The sequence below is a fragment of the Papio anubis genome, chromosome X (genome assembly GCF_008728515.1).
Source record: "Papio anubis isolate 15944 chromosome X, Panubis1.0, whole genome shotgun sequence".
NCBI classification, from domain to species: Eukaryota; Metazoa; Chordata; class Mammalia; order Primates; family Cercopithecidae; genus Papio; species Papio anubis.
In genome coordinates this window covers 80,206,229-80,226,183 of record NC_044996.1, presented here as the reverse complement: position 1 = coordinate 80,226,183, position 19,955 = coordinate 80,206,229, and the positions used below count along the sequence as shown (strand labels likewise).

General features: G+C 40.3%; 1 protein-coding gene and 1 pseudogene across 1 annotated transcript in view; one reads left to right on the top strand and one right to left on the bottom strand.

Annotated features, from left to right (window-relative positions):
- Nucleotides 1-19,955, top strand: part of TAF1 (TATA-box binding protein associated factor 1) — a 97,198-nt gene that overhangs the window by 66,756 nt on the left and 10,487 nt on the right. Inside the window, 3 exon segments of the mRNA XM_031660477.1 lie at nucleotides 18,717-18,784; nucleotides 19,277-19,393; nucleotides 19,543-19,548. Coding sequence (XP_031516337.1) covers nucleotides 18,717-18,784; nucleotides 19,277-19,393; nucleotides 19,543-19,548 — 191 coding nt within the window.
- LOC116272290 lies at nucleotides 5,719-5,846 on the bottom strand (annotated as a pseudogene).

Here is a 19,955-nt window from a genome sequence, read left to right as displayed (position 1 = left end):
GCCCTTGCAGATCTTGTGGAGCACCCTCTTCTCCAGTTGTGCCTTGCAATTTCCAGCTGTCTTAACCTCCTCAGACTCTAATATGTCTCCACAGCTCAGGAAGACTGTGATAATTGGCTTGCCTTCAGCAGAAAGCCAGGGACAATTGTAGGGCTCACTTCATTTCCCTTCCCTTCTCACAGGTATCACAGAATCTTACACTACTAGTTGCTCAGTGTCTGAAAGCAGTTGTTTCATTTGTTTTTTTCTAGTTTTCTGTTTATAGTAGGAGGACTAATCCAATAGCATTTATTCTATCATGCCCAGAAAGTCTTTTAATGTTTAGTTTTATGGTATTTCTGACATACAGAAACTTCATATGCATACATTTGTATTTATCAGTCTTTCCTATATGATTCCTGTCTTTGGTATTATAACTCTTCAAAAGATCTTCCCTACCCCCAAGATAGCAAACCATATTTTCTTCTAATATGTACAGTATTTTAAATATTTAAATGTTTGTCTACTTTTTAGAATAAAATCTTAAGTAGAAGGTAAATATTTAACTTTCTTTCTTTCCCAAATGACTAGCCAAAGTGTCCAAGTCCCTTTTATGGAACAGTCTAACCTTTTCTACTAATTGAAATGCTACCTGCATTTTTTTTTTGAAATAAGGTCTTGCTCTGTTGCCCAGACTGGAGTGCAGTAGTGTGATCATGGGTCATTACAGCCTCCACCTCCTGGGCTCAAACTATCCTACCACCTTAGCCTCCCAAGTAGCTGGGACTACAGGCATACATCACCAAGCCTGGCTAATTTCTGTTTTTGGTTTAGTTTTTGTTTTTTTTTTTTTTTTTTTTTTTTTTTTTTGAGACGGAGTCTGGCTCTGTTGCCCAGGCTGGAGTGCAGTGGCCGGATCTCAGCTCAATGCAAGCTCCGCCTCCCAGGTTCACACCATTCTCCTGCCTCAGCCTCCCGAGTAGCTGGGACTACAGGCGCCCGCCGCCATGCCTGACTAATTTTTTGTATTTTTAGTAGAGACGGGGTTTCACCGTGTTAGCCAGGATGGTCTCGATCTCCTGACCTCGTGATCCACCCGCCTCGGCCTCCCAAAGTGCTGGGATTACAGGCATGAGCCACCTGGCCTGGCCTACTTTTTGTATTTTTTTGTAGAGATGTGGTTTCACCATGTTGCCTAGGCTGATCTCAGACTCCTGGGCTCGAATGGTCCACCTGCCTCAGCCTCCTAAAGTGCTAGGATTACAGGCATAAGCCAATGCACCTGGCCAAAATGCTACTTTTATACTATACTAAATTCTTACTTTTTTTTTTTTTTTTGAGACAGAGTCTCGCTCTGTCCCCCAGGCTGGAGTGCAGTGGCACGATCTTGGCTCACCGCAAGCTCCGCCTCCCGGGTTCACACCATTCTCCCACCTCAGCCTCCAGAGTAGCTGGGACTACAGGTGCCCGCCACCACGCCCAGCTAATTTTTTTGTATTTTTAGTAGAGACGGGGTTTCACCATGTTAGCCAGGATAGTCTCGATCTCCCGACCTCGTGATCCGCCCGCTTCAGCCTCCCAAAGTGCTGGGATTACAGGCGTGAGCCACCTTGCCCGGCTCTTATATATTCTCAAACCTATTTGAGAGCTTTCTATTCTGCTTCATTGATCTGTTTGTCTAGTCTGGTGCTATTATCACCAGATAATATAATTTTTTTTTTTTTTTTTTTTTTTGAGACGGAGTCTTGCTCTGCCGCCCAGGCTGGAGTACAGTGGCCGGATCTCAGCTCACTGCAAGCTCCGCCTCCCGGGTTCACGCCATTCTCCTGCCTCAGCCTCCCGAGTAGCTGGGACTACAGGCGCCTGCCACCTCGCCCGGCTAGTTTTTTGTATTTTTAGTAGAGACGGGGTTTCACCGTGTTAGCCAGGATGGTCTCGATCTCCTGACCTCGTGATCCACCCATCTCGGCCTCCCAAAGTGCTGGGATTACAGGCTTGAGCCACCACGCCCGGCCCAATATAATTGTTTTATCACAAAGGCTTTATAATTTTAAATTCCTTGACTGTGCTTGCTTGATTATCCTAAATAAACTCTAAGGTCATTTTTGTTAGATTCTACCTTGTCGTCGAATGAATAAACATGATTGAGACCTTATTTAATTTATGGATTAATTTAGAGAAACTGTGTATCTTTATAATTCTCCATTTTTCCACCTGGGAGTTTATATTTCTTCATTTACTCACATTTTCTTTTATGTCCCCCAATAATGGCTTCTAGTTTTCTTCATATAGTTTCTAGGCATCTTTTAATTTATTCCTATACATTTTATAGTTTTTGTTGCTTTTGAATTTCTCATTGTTGAGTTTATTCCTAGGTAATTTAAAAGTTTTTATTTTGTTTATTCTTCATTGTCAATATTCTATATAAAATTTAAAAGCTTTGCTGCCATTGTGCTTGTGCTCTTTTTTTCCTAACTGGTTATTAAGTCTAAAGGTTTCAGTTTGAAGAATATGAGTAGTTGATTCAGTATTGTTCATAGGTTAAATGTAATACTTAAAGCGTTTCCATAATACTAGTTTCTAAGTCTGTGCTATGAGGGTACTACTCTGTAAGTCTGGCCACTAACAAATAATAAGGGTCTTTTTTTTCCATCAGTGATTGGGACCCAAGATATAAGTATCTCTGACCAGGCTTGGTGGCTGACAACAGTAATCCCAGCACTTTGGGAGGTCGAGACAGGCGCATCATTTGAGGCCAGGAGTTAAAGACCAGCCTGGCCAACATGGTGAAACCCCATCTCTACTAAAAATACAAAAATTAGCTGGGCCTGGAGCTGAGATCATGCCACTGCACTCCAGCCTGGGCGACAGAGTGAGACTCTGTCTCCAAAAAAAAAAAAAAGAAATATTTCCATATGAAGGTTAAGTCCTTCACGTCATTGAAGAGAAGAAAAACTTCCCCAAATCCTGCTTGAGTCTCTTGCTGCCATCTTGTCTATTTCTCTTTCCATACAGACTTTTTTATTATGGTAAAATATAGATAATATAAAAATTTGTCATTTTAACTATTTTTATTTTTTTGAGACTGAGTCTCATTCTGTTTCCTAGGCTGGAGTGCAGTGGTGCGATCTTGGCTCACTGCAACCTCTGCTTCCTGGGTTCAAGCGTTTCTCCTGCCTCAGCCTCCAGAGTAGCTGGGATTACAGGTGTACACCACCACGCCCGGGTAATTTTTGTATTTTTAGTAGAGACGGGGGTTCACCATGTTGGCCAGGTTAGTCTCCCATTTCTGACCTCAGGTGATCCACCTGCCTCAGCCTCCCAAAGTGCTGGGATTACAGGCATGAGCCACCGTGCCCAGCCGTCGTTTTAACTATTTTTAAGTGTAAAAATCAGTGGCATTAAGTTCATTCACAGTGTAGTGCAACCATTACCACTATGTATTTACAGAACTTTTTTATTATTCCAAACAGAAACTCTGTACCCCTTACATGGTAACTCCCCTTCTTCCTAGCTCCTGGTAATCTCTATTCTAGTTTCTCTCTCTATGCAATTGCCTATTCTAGGTATGTCATATAAGCAAATCATATATTATATACAATATTCTTCCTTTTGTGTCTGGTTTGTTTTACTTACCATATTTTCAAGGTTCATCCATGTTGTAGCATGTATCAGACTTTCGTTCCTTTTTATGAGAGCCAGACTTCTTTTATGAATATGTAACATCTCTCACTATTTTCTTTGTCTGCCAGTAATGCCTCACTTAGCTTTAAGCTGGCTTCCACCCTGTCCAGTCTCCCAAGTAAACAGGACCACATAATTGTCAGATATAGTGGGCACTTTTCTGTGCTTATCTTGACCTCACCCTAGTATTTGACGTAATTGACCATTCTTTCCTCACAACTGTATTGTGATTGGCTTCCATGACAATTTTTAGCTCTGGCTAGGGGAGGCCGAGGCGTGTGGATCACGTGAGGTCAGGAGTTCGAGACTAGCCTGGCCAACATGGTGAAACCTGTCTTCACTAAAAATACAAAAAAATTAGCCAGGCGTGGTGGCACACAGTATAAGAATGCAGTCAGCATTCTCGGGAGGCTGAGGCAGGAGAATCACTTGAACCTGGGAGGCAGAGGTTGCAGTGAGCCAAGATCATGACACTGCACTCCAGCCTGGGTGACAGAACAAGACTCCAAAAATAAAAAAGTCAGCCCTTATTTTCCTCCCACCTCTTAAACTATTCCTTTTTAATCTCCTTTGCTGAATGTTCTGCCCACTCCTGTAACTTCAGTTATCACCTCTTTCCTGATGACTGTATTGTAGACAAAGCCGCTTGCCAAACATTTCCTCTTGGATGTTTCAGTGGAACTTAAAACATACCTCAAGCTGAGTGTATTATTGTTTCCTCCTATCCTTCTTTATTCTAACTTTCTCCCTCTCTCCTCCTTTACTTGAATCACTCATTTACAATTTCCAATCTGGGTTTAATGGGACATTAACATTACCCAGTAGCTACATCTAGGAACCTCTTGTTTTTGATTCTTTACTTTGAATAAGTTCCAACATCCAGTATGTCACTAAAGTTTGCATTATATTTTGCCTAGTCACCTGGTGAATGTCCCAGCCTTTATATTTATCTCCTTCTAACCTAACATCTACATTCCTGTCGGGTAGACCTTTTAAAAAACAAGCAAAACCTCTCATAAAAAGATCAAATAATCTAGAAATATATAAAATTAAAAGTTAAAGGTTCTGCCTGCCCTCCCACTCCTGTCTCCCATATTTTCATTTCCCCAGAGATAACAGCTTGATATATAGTCTTAGGTACTTTTTTCTATGCTTACACAAAATGTGTTTATTTATTACGCCACTCTCAGCACACTGCCTATAGGGTAGCCCTGCTCTGCAGGAGCAGTAAAAAAGAAAAATACATGTACGTTTTTCAAGTTTTTGTTTTATTCTGTAATTTGCTCTTTTTTGCTCATGAATATATTCTGATCCTTTTTATTTTGAGGTAATTATAGATTCAGGAAGTTGCAAGAAATAGTACAGAGTCCTGTGGGCTTCTCACTCAGCTTCCTTCAATGGCAATATCTTACATAGCTGTACTTCAATATCAAGACCAGGAAATTTATATTGGTACATTACTGTTAAATAAATTACAAAACTTAGTTTTCACCATTTAAAAAATCTATTTGTGCATATCTGTGTGCAATGTCATGCCGTATGTATGTTCCTGTAACCACCACCACAATTAAGACTTAGAACTGTTACCATAAAGGAACTCCCTGTTCTTTGTATCTGCACCCCCCACACACACACGCCCACCACCGCACCCACCACTGTTCCTGTTCCACTTATCTGTTCTCCATCTCTATAGTTTTGACATTTGAGCATGTTATATAAATGGAATAGTATAATATGTATGTAACAATTTGAGATTGACTTTTTTCACAAAGCATAATTCCCTTGAAGTCCATCTAAATTGTTGTATCAGTAGTTCATTTTTTAAACTGTTGAGTGTCCCATTGTGTGGTTGTACCAGAGTTTGTTCAAACATTTACTCATTGAAGGACATTCAGATTTTCACTATTTTGCCATTATGAGTAAAGCTGCTGTGAGCAATCATAGACAGGGTTTTGGATGAGTTTAATTTTTCATTTCTCTGGGATAAATGCCCAAGAATAGAATGGTATATGTTTAGTTTTACAAGAAACTGCACTGTTGCATTTTTTTTTTCCACATCAGATGTGGAAAAAAAATGTACTGGCATTGTAATAAGGCTTGAGGGAGGCACATCTCACACATGAGCGTGAAAACCCAATGTCATCACACTTATGTCATTATAAGCTTATGAACTACAAAAAGATTGTGCCATACTTTTGGAGTGTCTGTACCATTTTACATTCCCACCAGCAATGTACGTGATCCAGTTTCTCTGCAGCATTCACTATTAACACTTCAAAAAATTTTAGCTGTTCTTCTATTGTGATTTTATTTTTTTATTTTTTTTGGAATTCGGTGCAAATTTTATTAAACTACAAAAATCATACAATTATTATTTTAGATATATTTATATAAAGTCATAAAAGCTATGATTTTTGAAAAACATTAGCATAAGAAATTTTTTTGTTATAGAAGTAAATTTAGCATCTTAAGGATTCAATATACAGTTTAAAATTTTTTTAAATTAACAGCGATTGTACATATTCTTGAGGGCACATAATTATATTTCCATACATATAATTTATAGTTATCAGATCAAGGTAATTAGCACATCCACTGTCTCAAATGTTTATCACTTCTTTGTGTTGAGAATGTGCAATATCCTTCTAGCTATTTGAAACTATATATTGTTTTATTATTAACTATAGTCATTCTATGGTGCTATAGAACACTAGAACTTATTTCTATCTAGCTATAATTTTGTATTTTTTTTTCTAGGGTATATGTGCACAACGTGCAGATTTGTTACATATGTATACATGTGCCATGTTGGTTTGCTGCACCCATTAACTCGTCATTTACATTAGGTATTTCTCCTAATGCTGTCCCTCCCCCAACCCCCCACCCCACGACAGGCCCTGGTATGTGATGTTCCCCACCCTGTGTCCAAGTGCTCTTATTGATCAATTCCCACCTATGAGTGAGAACATGTGGTGTTTGGTTTTCTGTCCTTGTGATAGTTTGCTCAGAATGATGATTTCCAGCTTCATCCGTGTCCCTGCAAGGGACGTGAACTCATCCTTTTTTATGTCTGCATAGGGATTCCATGGTGTATATGTGCCACATTTTCTTAATCAAGTCTATCATTGATGGACGTTTGAGTTGGTTCCAAGTCTGCTATTGTGAATTGTGCCACAATAAACATATGTGTGCATGTGTCTTTATAGTAGCATGATCTATAATCCTTTGAGTATATCCCCAGTAATGGGATGGCTGGGTCAAATGGTATTTCTAGTTCTAGATCCTTGAGGAATCGCCACACTGTCTTCCACAATGGTTGAACTGGCTTACAGTCCCACCAACAGTGTAAAAGTGTTCCTATTTCTCCACATCCTCTCCAGCCTCTGTTGTTTCCTGACTTTTTAATGATCGCCATTCTGACTGGTGTGAGATGGTATCTCATTGTGGTTTTGATTTGCATTTCTCTGATGGCCAGTGATGATGAACATTTTTTTCATGTGTCTGTTGGCTGCATAAATGTCTTCTTTTGAGAAGTGTCTGTTTGTATCCTTTGCCCACTTTTTGATGGAGTTGTTTGGTTTTTTTTCTTGTAAATTTAAGTTCTTTGTAGATTCTGGATATTAGCCCTTTGTCAGATGGGTAGATTGTTAAAATTTTCTCCCATTCTGTAGGTTGCCTGTTCACTCTGATGGTAATTTCTTTTGCTGTGCAGAAGCTCTTTAGTTTAATTAGATCCCATTTGTCAGTTTTGGCTTTTGTTGCCATTGCTTCTGGTGTTTTAGTCATGCAGTCCTTGCCCATGCTTATGTCCTGAATTGTATTGCCTGGGTTTTCTTCTAGGGTTTTTATGGTTTTAGGTCTAACATTTAAGTCTTTAATCCATCTTGAATTAATTTTTGTTAAGGAGTAAGGAAGGGATCCAATTTCAGCTTTCTACATATGGCTAGCCAGTTTTCCCAGCACCATTTATTAAATAGGGAATCCTTTCCCCATTTCTTGTTTTTGTCAGGTTTGTCAAAGATCAGATGGTTGTAGATGTGTGGAGTTATTTCTGAGGCCTCTGTTCTATTCCATCGGTCTATATATCTGTTTTGGTACCAGTACCATGCTGTTTTGATTACTGTAGCCTTGTAGTATAGTTTGAAGTCAGGTAGCGTGATGCCTCCAGCTTTGTTCATTTTGCTTAGGATTGTCTTGGCAGTGTGGGCTCTTTTTTGGTTCCATATGAACTTTAAAGTAGTTTTTTCCAATTCCGTGAAGAAAGTCATTAGTAGCTTGATGGGGATGGCATTGAATCTGTAAATTACCTTGGGCAGTATGGCCATTTTCATGATATTGATTCTTCCTATCCATGAGCATGGAATGTTCTTCCATTTGTTTGTGTCCTCTTTTATTTCATTGAGCAGTGGTTTGTAGTTCTCCTTGAAGAGGTCCTTCACATCCCTTGTAAGTTGGATTCCTAGGTGTTTTATTCTCTTTGTGGCAGTTGTGAATGGGAGTTCACTCATGATTTGGCTCTCTGTTGGTCTGTTACTGGTGTATAAGAATGCTTGTGATTTTTGCACATTGATTTTGTATCCTGAGACTTTGCTGAAGTTGCTTATCAGCTTGAGATTTTGGGCTGAGACGATGGAATTTTCTAAATATACAATCATGTCATCTGCAAACAGGGACAGTTTGACTTTCTCTTTTCCTAATTGAATACCCTTTATTTCTTTCTCTTGCCTGATTGCCCTGTCTGTGGCCCAGTTTTAATTGTGTTGTTTTCTTTTTTTTTTTTTTTTTTTGAGACAGAGTCTCACACTGTCACCCAGGCTGGAGTGCAGTGGCGCAATCTTGGCTCACTGCAGTGTCTGCCTCCCAGATTCAAGCGATTTTCCTGCCTCGGCCTCCTGAGAATCTGGGATTACAGGCGTCCGCCCCAATGCCTGGCTAATTTTTTTGTATTTTTAGTAGAGACGGAATTTCACCGTGTTGGCCAGGCTGGTTTTGAATGCCTGACCTCAAGTGATCTGCCTGCCTCAGCCTCCCAAAGCGTTGGGATTACAGGTATGACCCACTGTGCCCGGCCTGTGTTTTCTTTTTGAGACAGAGTCTCGCACTGTCACCCAGGTTGGAGTACAGTGGTGCAATCTCAGCTCACTGCAACCTTTGCCTCCCAGGTTTGAGTGATTTTCCTGCCTCAGCCTCCCAAGTAACCGGGATTACAGGCACCTGCTACTATGCCTGGCTAATTTTTGTAGTTTTAGTAGAGACGGGGTTTTGCCATGTTGGCCAGACCGGTCTGGAACTCCTGACCTCAAGTGATTGGCCTTCCTTAGCCTCCCAAAGTGTTAGGACTATAGTCGTGAGTCACCTCGCTCGGCCTGTTTTCTTAATGAGTTTTGAGAGTTCTTGATATATTCTAGGTACGAGACCTTTATTACATACACGATTTGCAGAGATTTTCTCCCCAGTCTATGCCTTACTTTTTCAGTCCCTTAATAGTATCTTTCAGGCTAGACACAGTGACTCACACCTGTAATCCCAGTGCTTTGGGAGGCCGAGGTGGGAAGACTACCTGAACCCAGGAGTTCGAGAACAGCCTACACAATATAGTGAGACCCCATCTCTACAAAAAATTTTTAAAATTTATGTTTGGTGGTGCATGCCCATAGTCCCAGCTACTCGGGAGGCTGAGATGGGAGGATTGCTTGAGTCCAGGAGGTCAAGGCTATGGTCAGGGCTGACCCAGGAGGTCAAGGTGAAGTGCTGGGATTACAGGTGTGAGTCCCCAGGCGTGGCCAGTGTTTGTATCTCGCTCTCTCTCTTTTTTTTTTTTTTTTTTTTTTTTTGAGATGAGTCTCTGCTCTGTCACCCAGGCTGGAGTGCAGTTGGTGCCATTTCAGCTCACTGCCAGCTCTGCCTCCTGGGTTCACGCCATTTTCCTGCCTCAGCCTTCTGAGTAGCTGGGACTACAGTTGTCCGCCACCATGTCTGGCTAATTTTTTTTTGTATTTTTAGTAGAGACGGGGTTTCACCGTAGCCAGGATGGTCTCGATCTCCTGACCTCGTGATCCTCCTGCCTCGGCCTCCCAATGTGCTAGGATTACAGGCGTGAGCCACCGCGACCAGCCCAGTGTTTGTGTCTCTTAAGAAGTCGGCCAGGCACGGTGGCTCACACCTATAATCCAAGCACAATGGGAGGCTGAGACAGTGGGTTGCTTGAGGTCAGGAGTTTGAGATCAGCCTGGTCAACATGGTGCAACCCATCTCTACTAAAAATACAAAGAAAAATAATAATAATAATTAGCTGGGTGTGGTGTGTGGTGGTGCACACCTATAATCCTAGCTACTCAGGAGGCTGAGGCATGAGAACTGGTTGAACCTGGGAGGTGGAGGTTGCAGTGAGCTGAGATCACACCACTGCACTCCAGCCTGGACGACAGAGTGAGACTCGTCTCCAAAAAAAAAAAAAAAGTCTTTGCCCAGCTCAGATCACAAAGGTTTTCTCTTATGTTTTCTCTTATGTTTTCTCCTAAAATTTTACAGTTGTAGCCTTTTACACTTAAGTCCGTGATCCATTTTTAATTACTTTTTGTGTACAGTTTGAAATTTAGGTTGAAGTACTTTTTTTGCCTATGGATGTCCAATTTTTCATCATTTATTGAAAAAACTGTCCTTCCTCCATTGAGTTGCCCTGTATGTATACCTTTATCAAAAATCAATTGAGTGTGTTGGTTTATTTCTAGAAGTCTTATGATCAGGTAGAGTGATTCCTCTCTTTTTCAAAACTGTTTTATATTCTAGTTCTTTTGCCATTCCACTAAATTTAGAAGGGGCTTGTCTATATCTACAAAAACATCTTACTGGGATTTGGGTAAGAATTGTGTTAAAACCCATAGATCAATTTGAGGAGAATTGACATCTTTACTGATTATCTTTTCATGTTAGTACATATAGATTTCTACATTCTTTTAAACTTATTTCTTAGCATGGATGGATGTATCATAATTTATTTTATATTGATAGGCATTTAAAGTATCTCTATGATGCTGGCTTGCAGACTGTTGTTCACTTTTTTTTTTTTTTTTTTTTTTTTGAGACTGAGTCTCTGTCACCCAGGTTGGAGTGCAGTGGCGTGATCTCGGCTCACTATAACCTCTGCCTCCCGGATTGAAGCAATTCTTGTGCCTCAGCCTCCCGAGTAACTGGGATTACAGGTGTGCACCACCATGCCTGGCTAATTTTTGTATTTTTAGTAGAGATGGGGTTTTCCCATGTTGCCCAGGCTGGTCCCGAACTCCTGACCTCAGGTGATCCACCTGCCTCAGCTTCCCAAAGTGCTGGGATTACAGGTGTGAGCCACTGTGCCCGGCCTAGTTGTTCACTATTTTTATATTTTATTGATGTGTGCTTGTATAAAATTTTTGTAGGAAATCTTGATATTTTGAAATTGTGTTCCAAAAGGCTGTATCTTTATAGTCAAAATAACAGTGAAGGAAAATATCTGTTTCCCTACAACCTCTTTAACGCTGGGAATATCAATACTTTAAAAATTATTCTTGTAAAATTAAAGTATATAACTTAAAATGTTATAAAAATTACATACATGTTCATTGAATAAATGAAACAGCATAGAATTTTATAAAGTGAAAAGGAAAAATCTTGTTCTTCCCTTCCTACCATCCCATTAGTAGCCAGTATTAGATTTGGTGTGAAGTATCATAAATTTTACTCTATAGGAAAAGGTGTTTTGAGGTGTTTATTTTTGTAGTTGTAGAGATATGAGATACGAGGATATGTTTTTAGCCAAAGCTATCTGTTTATTTATCTATATATTTTTAAGTTGCTAAATGGAATGGTGTTTCATTTTTGAGGAAAAAAACATTTTCAGGGTCTTTGGGCTTTTCATCAAATAGACCCTTGGCCAGTGAGATTTATTACCCCAGTTCCTTCTGGATGGTTTCTACCTTCTTGAATTTCTAGTCTAGATTCTGAGTGAGATTATTGAGAGACTGAACCTCTTTGGAAACTAAACATCCTAATTTACTTTTGATCCTCATTCTACATAAGGTAAGGAGCCTAGCTATATTGTGAAAGATTAGATTCACTTCTCTTTAATTTTCACTTGCTTTGGATCTAGTTTGAAGATAAATATCTAAGAATTGCAGAGTCAGAGCTCATCTCTTTGTGATCTGGACTATGCATAGTTGTATTTAGTAATTCTGATTTCTTTAGGAATTTAATATGCAGATTCTTTTTTTTATATCTGGCACTGATTTTTTTAAAAAAGCTTTGTACTTCTACTGAACTTTTATTTTTTAATTTTAATAGTTCACATTGGAACAAACGCATATCCTCACACCATCCACTGTCAAGATGATAATTTATGCTGTTTTGACAGAGTACTCATTTTCTTAGGGAGGGATTATTTTTAGTATTTGTGGAAGAGTTCTCAAGGGAAATGTGAGCCTAGGAGTGATCACAAATCCCCTCTTCTTGGGGCCCAGGGATGCTTACCAACTTGACTGGTGTTTTTCTCTGAATGTTTTCAGAAAGTTAGCAGCAATAGACAGAGCATGGTGGCTCACGCCTGTAATCCCAGCACTTTGGGAGGCCGAGGCAGGTAGATGACTGGACGTCAGGAGTTCGAGACCAGCCTGGCCAACATGGTGAAACTCTGTCTCTGCTAAAAAATAAAAAATTTGATGGGCGTAGTGGTGCACACCTATAATCCCAGCTACTTGGGGAGGCTGAGGCAGGAGAAATACTTGAACCCGGGAGACGGAGGTTGCAACAAGCAGAGATCGCGCCACTGTACTCCAGCCTGGGTGACAGAGCGAGACACTGTGTCAAGAAAAAAAAAATAGCAATAATGCTTGCTTTCCCCCTCTTACTAGAACCATGAAGCTTGTGACTTGGGTTTCTTCTCACATCACCATACAGAAGGAAATTAACTTAGAAACCAGAAAAAGAATTTTCTTGGTGGAGTATCAGCTTTCCAAAGTTGTCATTGGCATTATCTCTATTTAAGGACATTAGAATTTGAATTGTATGTGATTCTGTAGACTCTACCACTCCTTATTTGGTATGAGGCAAAGTATAAATAAATAACGTTTCTCCAACGTGACATGTAGAGTTGCTTCAGCCATGATTTAACAAGGAGAGAGAGAAAAAAAATATACTCAGGAAAAACATTCCTTTTCATGAGTGGGTAGCTTATTCTGTTGAGTACAGTGACAAGTCACAGATCATCTTTCATTCATTTTGGTGTCATTCTAGAAATTCTTTATAACTTAATTCTAGTTTTCTGTGTAGTAACCCTGTAGGGACTAGGAATTGGAGTTCAGTTCTGTTTAACCTTCTTCCCAGCCCCCCCACAGTAGCTTCAGCACCTTTACTATTCCTGTAGAGGCTCTGTTGTCTTTGTCTCTTTACTTGGATTCCTCATTTCTTCCTAAGCTACAAAACCTATAGCTGATCATCCTACTTTTAGTAAGTTCCTGATTGCTCCAAAATGTAGAACGATATTTTTAGACTTACGGAGATGGTTATGGATCCCTTTGAAAATCCGATAAAAAACTAAAGCTGTTCTGCTCTCAAAGATGAGTATTACATACAGAATTTTGTTTATAGTTCTAAGGATTCGTAGCGCTCTCTCTCTCCTAAGAACTCCTGGTATAGGTAGGGATAAGAAAACATCACAGTGGATATTTTTATCCACTATGTTAACAGTGGTTTGCCAGTTCCACCACCATGTTTCATTAGAAAGACTTAAATGCTCCTTTGCATATAATAGTGTAATAGAGTCTAATAGCTGAAGCTCTTGTAACTATTGAGAACATGGACTGTCTGAAACTGACACAAACACATAAGTGTATCAGCTGTGCAAGTAAGTGTGGGTTTTTTTTAATATTCTGGAGGTATTAGTGGATATTTCTTTTCTTTTTTCTTTTCTTTGCTTTTTTTTTTTTTTTTGAGATGGAGTTTCACCCTTGTTGCCCAGGCTGGAGTACAATGGCATGATCTTGGCTCACCGCAACCTCCGCCTCCTGGGTTCAAGTGATTCTCCTGCCTCAGCCTCCCGAGTAGCTGGGATTACAGGCTTGCGCCACCATGCCTGGTTAATTTTGTATTTTTATTAGAGATGGGGTTTCTCCATGTTGGTCAGGCTAGTCTCAAACTCCTGATCTCAGGTGATCTGCCTACCTCGGCCTCCCAAAGTGCTGGGATTACAGGCATGAGCCACTGCGCCCAGCCATTAGTGGGTATTTCTTAGAGTGATGTGTTGCAAAGAAAATGGGTAGGGAAGAGGTCCCATTTTCAAAATGGATTAAAGTAAGAGAGAAACTTCACAAATGTATAAAACTAATTTTTCCTTGTATTATAAAGTGAGAGAATTGAGATATTGAGAGGTTAGTTCATGTTTAAGTTTCGAAACTAAAGTAGAATAAAGGTTGAATTCCTAATTTGTAGGCTGGGGTTTTAGCCATGAGGCAGGTCCCTATAGGTAGAAGAGCCTATACTGTAAGGAACTACCGTTGTACAGGCTTGGTGAAGGAGGCCTGTAACCTGTATGCAGCCTTTCTATTTTCTCCAGCAACATTTCTGTTTTCTTTTTTTGTTTTTTTTTGAGACAGAGTCTCGCTTTGTCACTCAGGCTGGAGTGCAGTGGCACGATCATGGCTCACTGCAGCCTCAACCTCCTGAGCTCAACTGATCCTCTCACCTCAGCCTCCTGAGCAGCTGGGACTACAGGTGCACACCACAATGCCCAGCTAATTTTTGTGTTATTTGTATAGATGGGGTTTCGCCGTATTGCCCAGGCTGGTGTTGAACTCCTGAGCTCAAGTGATCATCCTGCCCAGCCTCCCAAAGTGTTGGGATTACAGGCATGAGCCACCACACCCGGCTCTAAATATCTTGACAATTGACTTTTCTTCCTTGTTTGTGTTTGGCACAGGCAGTTTCTGTGAGGATACAACTTTATTTTTCATGTTTTAAAGAATAAATGACCTATACTTGTAAGAAGTTTTACCTGGAAGATACTTTTTTTTTTTTTTGAGGCGGAGTCTTGCTCTGTCGCCCAGGCTGGAGTACAGTAGTGCAATCTTGGCTCACTGCAGCCTCCACCTCCCGGGTTCAAGAGATTCTTGTGCTTCATCCTCCCGAGTAGCTGGGACTACAGGCATGTGCCACCATGCCCAGCTAAGTTTTATATTTTCAGTAGAGATGGAGTTTCATCAAGTTGCCCAGGCTGGTCTCGAACTCCTGACCTCAAATGATCTTCCCGCCTCAGCCTCCCAGAGTGCTGAGATTACAGTTGTGAGCCACAGCGCCTGGCCAAGACTTTTTTATTTATGTAATAGCTTGTAATAGTCATAGTAGATATGACCTGAAAGCTTCAGAGCTTCACATACACATGCGGTATCTATTTTTTGTTGACAGATGATAGTTGTACATATTTATGGAGTACATGTGATATTTTGATACATGTATACGATGTGTAGTAATCAAATCAGGGTAATTGGGATATACAACACCTCAAACATTTATCTTTTTTTTTTGTATTAGAAACATTACAATTCTTCTAGCTATTTTGAAATATAAATTATTAACTATGATTTCCTTACTGTACTATTGAATACTAGAATTTATTCCTCCTGTCTCATCCCCCACATCTCTTCCCTTCCCAGCTTCTGGTAACCACCATTCTACTCTCTACTTCCATGACATCCACGTTTTTAGCTCTCACATATGAATGAGAACACGTAATATTTGTTTCACTGTGCGTGGCTTATTTTGCTTAACATGATGATCTCTGTTTCCAACCATACTGGTTGGATTTCATTCTCTCTTATGGCTGAATAATATTCCATCATGTATATATAACACTTTTTTTTTTTGAAATGGAATCTTGCTCTCATCGTCCAGGCTGGAATGCAGTGGCACAGTCTCAGCTCACTGCAACCTCTGCCTCCCGGGTTCAAGCGATTCTTCTGCCTCAGCCTCCCGGGTAGCTGGGATTATAGGCGCCCACCTCCACGCCTGGCTAATTTTTTTTGTATTTTTAGTAGAGATAGGATTTCACCATGTTAGCCAAGCTGGTCTCAAACTCCTGGCCTCAGGTGATCCGCCTGCCTCGGCTTCCCATAGTGCTGGGATTATAGGCGTGAGCCACCGTGCCTGGCCAGCACATGTTCTTTATCCATGTATTTATTGATGGACACCTAGGTTGATTCCATATTTGGCTCTTGTGAATAGTGCTGCAGTAAACATGCAGGTGCAGATATTTTTTCATTATGCTGGTTTCCCTTCTTTTGGATATATACCCAGCAGTGGTAGTGCTGGATCATCCTGTGATAATCCAATTTTTAGTTTTTCGAGTAACCTCCATACTGTTTTCCATAATGGCTGCGTACTAGTATACCAACAGTGTGCAAGCGTTCCCCTTTCTCCACATTTTCATCTTTGTAGTTTAGGTCTTAACATTTGTCTTTAATCCATTTTGAGTTGATTTCTGTGTATGATGAAAGATGGAGATCTAGTTTTATTCTTCTACACGTGGATAACCAGTTTTCCCAGCATCATTTATTAAAGAGACTGCCCTTTCCCCAAATGTGTGTTCTTGTTGCCTTTGTTGAAAATTATTATTTGGCTGTGTTTGGATTTGTATCTGTGTTTTCTATTCTGTGCCATTGGTCTGTGTGTCTGTTTTATGTCAGTACCATGCTGTTTTGGTTCCTATAGCTTTGTAGTATAATTTGAAGTCCACATGGGGTGTGTGTGTGTACATATATATATATATATATATATATATATATATATATATATTTTTTTTTTTTTTTTTTTTTTTTTTTTTTTTTAGGCCGTCTCACTCTGTCGCCTAGGCCGGAGTGCAGTGGCATGATCTTGCCTCACTGCAACCTCTGCCTCCCGGGTTCAAGTAATTCTCATGCCTCAGTCGCCCAAGTAGCTGGGATTACAGGCATGTACCACCATGCCCAGCTAATTTTTGTATTATTAGTAGAGACAGGATTTTGCCATGCTGGCCAGGCTGGTCTCAAACTCCTGGCCTCAAGTAATCTCCCCACCTCGGCCTCCCAAAGTGCTGAGATTACAGACTTGAGCCACCATGCCTGGCCTGTGGTATATTTTTTATCCTTTATATCCTGATAAAACAGTAGGTTTAATTTAGGGATCACCTCTTATGAAGGCTTTCTTAATTCCTCTTCCCCTCTTACCTCCAGGAATCAGCCACTTCCTTCTTTGTGCCACTGTTTTTCCATTGCGTTGTGTTGCCCTATTTGTTTACAGTCTATCTCACTGTACTAGACTATAAACTTCTTGAGGATATGACCTATATCTCACTCATTTCTATCATCTCCAATGCCTGGCACACAAGAAGTATTAAGAAAATGTCTTATGAATAAATAAGTGAATGATCAGTATATTAAAAGAACATTTTGAGCACTTAAGGCAGGGATTGAAAACTCAAATGCCTTCAGGGTCTAGGCATAAGATAAGCAGACCTGGGAGGGACTATGATAACTTGGAGAACACATGCTTTATCTAAAACGAACAGCTGCTACTCAGCCCCAGCCCATTGGTGCCTTGCAGGAATGCTGACCCTGTCTTGGCCACATCTTTACATTTTCTAAAAGAAGCCAGACAATTTAGGTTTTTATGTGAAATCTCCCACTGTTAAATGTTATCAACTAAGTTTTTTTCAAAAAGCTTTTTATTGAAATATAACTTAGATACAGAAAAGTGTTTTATGTATTGTGGGTGTATAGCTCAATCCAATTTTACAAACTGAACTAATTTTTTATGTGAGCCAAACAAAGCTATAAGCCACCAGTTTGCAACTTGTAACTAAGGCCATATGGGGACCCATATAGTTAAGAATCATCTTGTAGGTAAAAGTGTCTTAAGGAGACACATCAGCAAGATGCAATGTATGGACCTTTTTTGGGTTATGATTCAAAGAAATAAATGTAAAAGAGTGTTTATAAAGTAATTTGGGAAATTTGAATCTTGGCTGGCTATTTGATAATATTAAAGAATTATTGTTAATTATTTTAGATGTGACATAGTTGGTTTATTTTTAGAGCAACTTTAGTTCATGGCAAAATTGAGCAGAAGTTACAGAGAGTTCCCATATACTCCCTGCCCTCACATACATACAGCCTACCCAGTTATCAACATCTTGCACCACGCTGGGCATTGTGGTTCACGCCTGTAATCCCAGCACTTTGGGAGGCCAGGAGTTCAAGACCAGCCTGTGCAACATAATGAGACCCCCCCATCTCTACAAACAAAGAAAAATGGGCGTGGTGGCGCATGCTTGCACCCAGGAGTTCAAGGCTGCAGTGAGCCGTGATCATATCGCTGCATTCCAGCCTGGGTGACGGAGCGAAACTCTGTCTCAAAACAAAAACAACATCCTGCACCAGAGTGTTATATTAATTGTGTTAGTTGATGAACCTACATTGACATATCATTATCACCCGCAAGTCCATGGTTCATTCTTGGTGGTGGTATACGTTGTATGGGTTTTGAGAAATGTATAATGACATGTATCCACCATTATACCAATAATTGTTTATTAAAAGCAGCCTTATGCTGGGCACAGTGGCTCATGCCTATAATCCCAGCACTTTGGGAGGCTGAGGGGGGTGGATCACTTAAGGCCAGGAGTTCAAGAGCAGCCTGGCCAACATGGTGAAACCTAGCAACACATACTGAAAAATTTTTAAAGGAAAATTGTTACGATGCTGGAATTTGCTTCAAAACAATTTGAGAAGAGTCTGAAAATTGAAGTAAATGAAACAAGATTGGCTGTGTGTTAATCATTGAAGCTGGCTAGTGAGTACATGGGAGTTCATTATGTTAGTGTTGTTTTGCATATGTTTGAAATTTTCTGCCTCTGAAAGTAGAACAAGAGTCCAAGTTAAAGCTGAGGAATGATTTTTCTAGGTCTAGGATAATGGGACACACTGCTGATGACAGAATGTAAAATTCTGGAACAAGTCTGCAAAGATAATGGCACTTTCTTATTTTATTTATAGGACCTGAGAGTCAGTATACTAAGACCGCCCAGGAGATTGTGAACGTCTGTTACCAGACATTGACTGAGGTAGGTGGTAAAGATGGAGGTCCCAAGCCTGGGCAACATAGGGAGACCCCATCTCTACAAAAAATATTTAAAAATTAGTGGGGTGTGGTGGTAAACGCATGTGGTCCCAGCTACTCATCTGAGGTAGGAGAATCATTTGAGCCCGGGAGGTCAAGGCTGCAGTGAGTCATGATCATATCTCTGCATTCCAGCCTGGGCAACAGCAAGACTCTGTCTCAAAAAATAAAAGAGGTCCCCTTGGGATCTAGCTTTTTGAAATCCTGTTCCCTTGAATGAGGAGCCTTCCCTGATTATCCTATTTTAAAATGTAGTATTCCCTGCCCCCCAACTCCACATCCCCTATTTCCTTCCCTGCTTGATTTATTTTTGTTATCTGTGTCCTGCCACTAGAACATAAGCTTCATGAAGATAGATATTTTTCTCTTTTGTGTACTTTTGTATCCCCAGTAATTAAAATACATGTTGAATGAATTTGTTTCCTTTATTTCTCAGTATGATGAGCATTTGACTCAACTTGAGAAGGATATCTGTACAGCTAAAGAAGCAGCTTTGGAGGAAGCAGAATTAGAAAGCCTGGACCCAATGACCCCAGGGCCCTACACACCTCAGGTGAGTCTGAGGACTAAGTACTTCCTTGTATAGTTTTCTTATTGGTTTGGGAAATTGGGAGCGTGTTAACAAATCCGTTTACTGAGATACCATTCTTCTCTGTCCTTCCTCTTCATATGCCTTTCGTGTGCTTTCTTGTCTTCTCAAAGGCTAAGGTGAGTGAGGGCCATGGGTCTTGGTGGCCTTGAATCCAGACGAGGCAGCTGTGGGATGAATGAGTGGGGTGGGGCCTTAGTTGTTTAGGCAGTGTTTGGGAATACCAAATTCCTGACCCAGCCATCCTCTGGGTCTCGGGAATTTTCTTGTCCATGAATTTTGGGACTCTAGAACATCCCTGGAGTGTAGACTTCTCGGTTACAGACATGGGCCATATTGTTCCTGTGCCTTACAGACACTTGATTACTCATTCCCTCAGAGGTATCTCAGTGTAGCTCAGAAGTCACTCATTTTCCTGGATTGACTCCTAGTAAATGAAGAAAGGTAGTACTAATAATGTTCTTAAATGTTTGTGTCAAAAGAATTAGAGAGAAAGATAATTAAGAAATTTTTAGTCTTCCTGGTC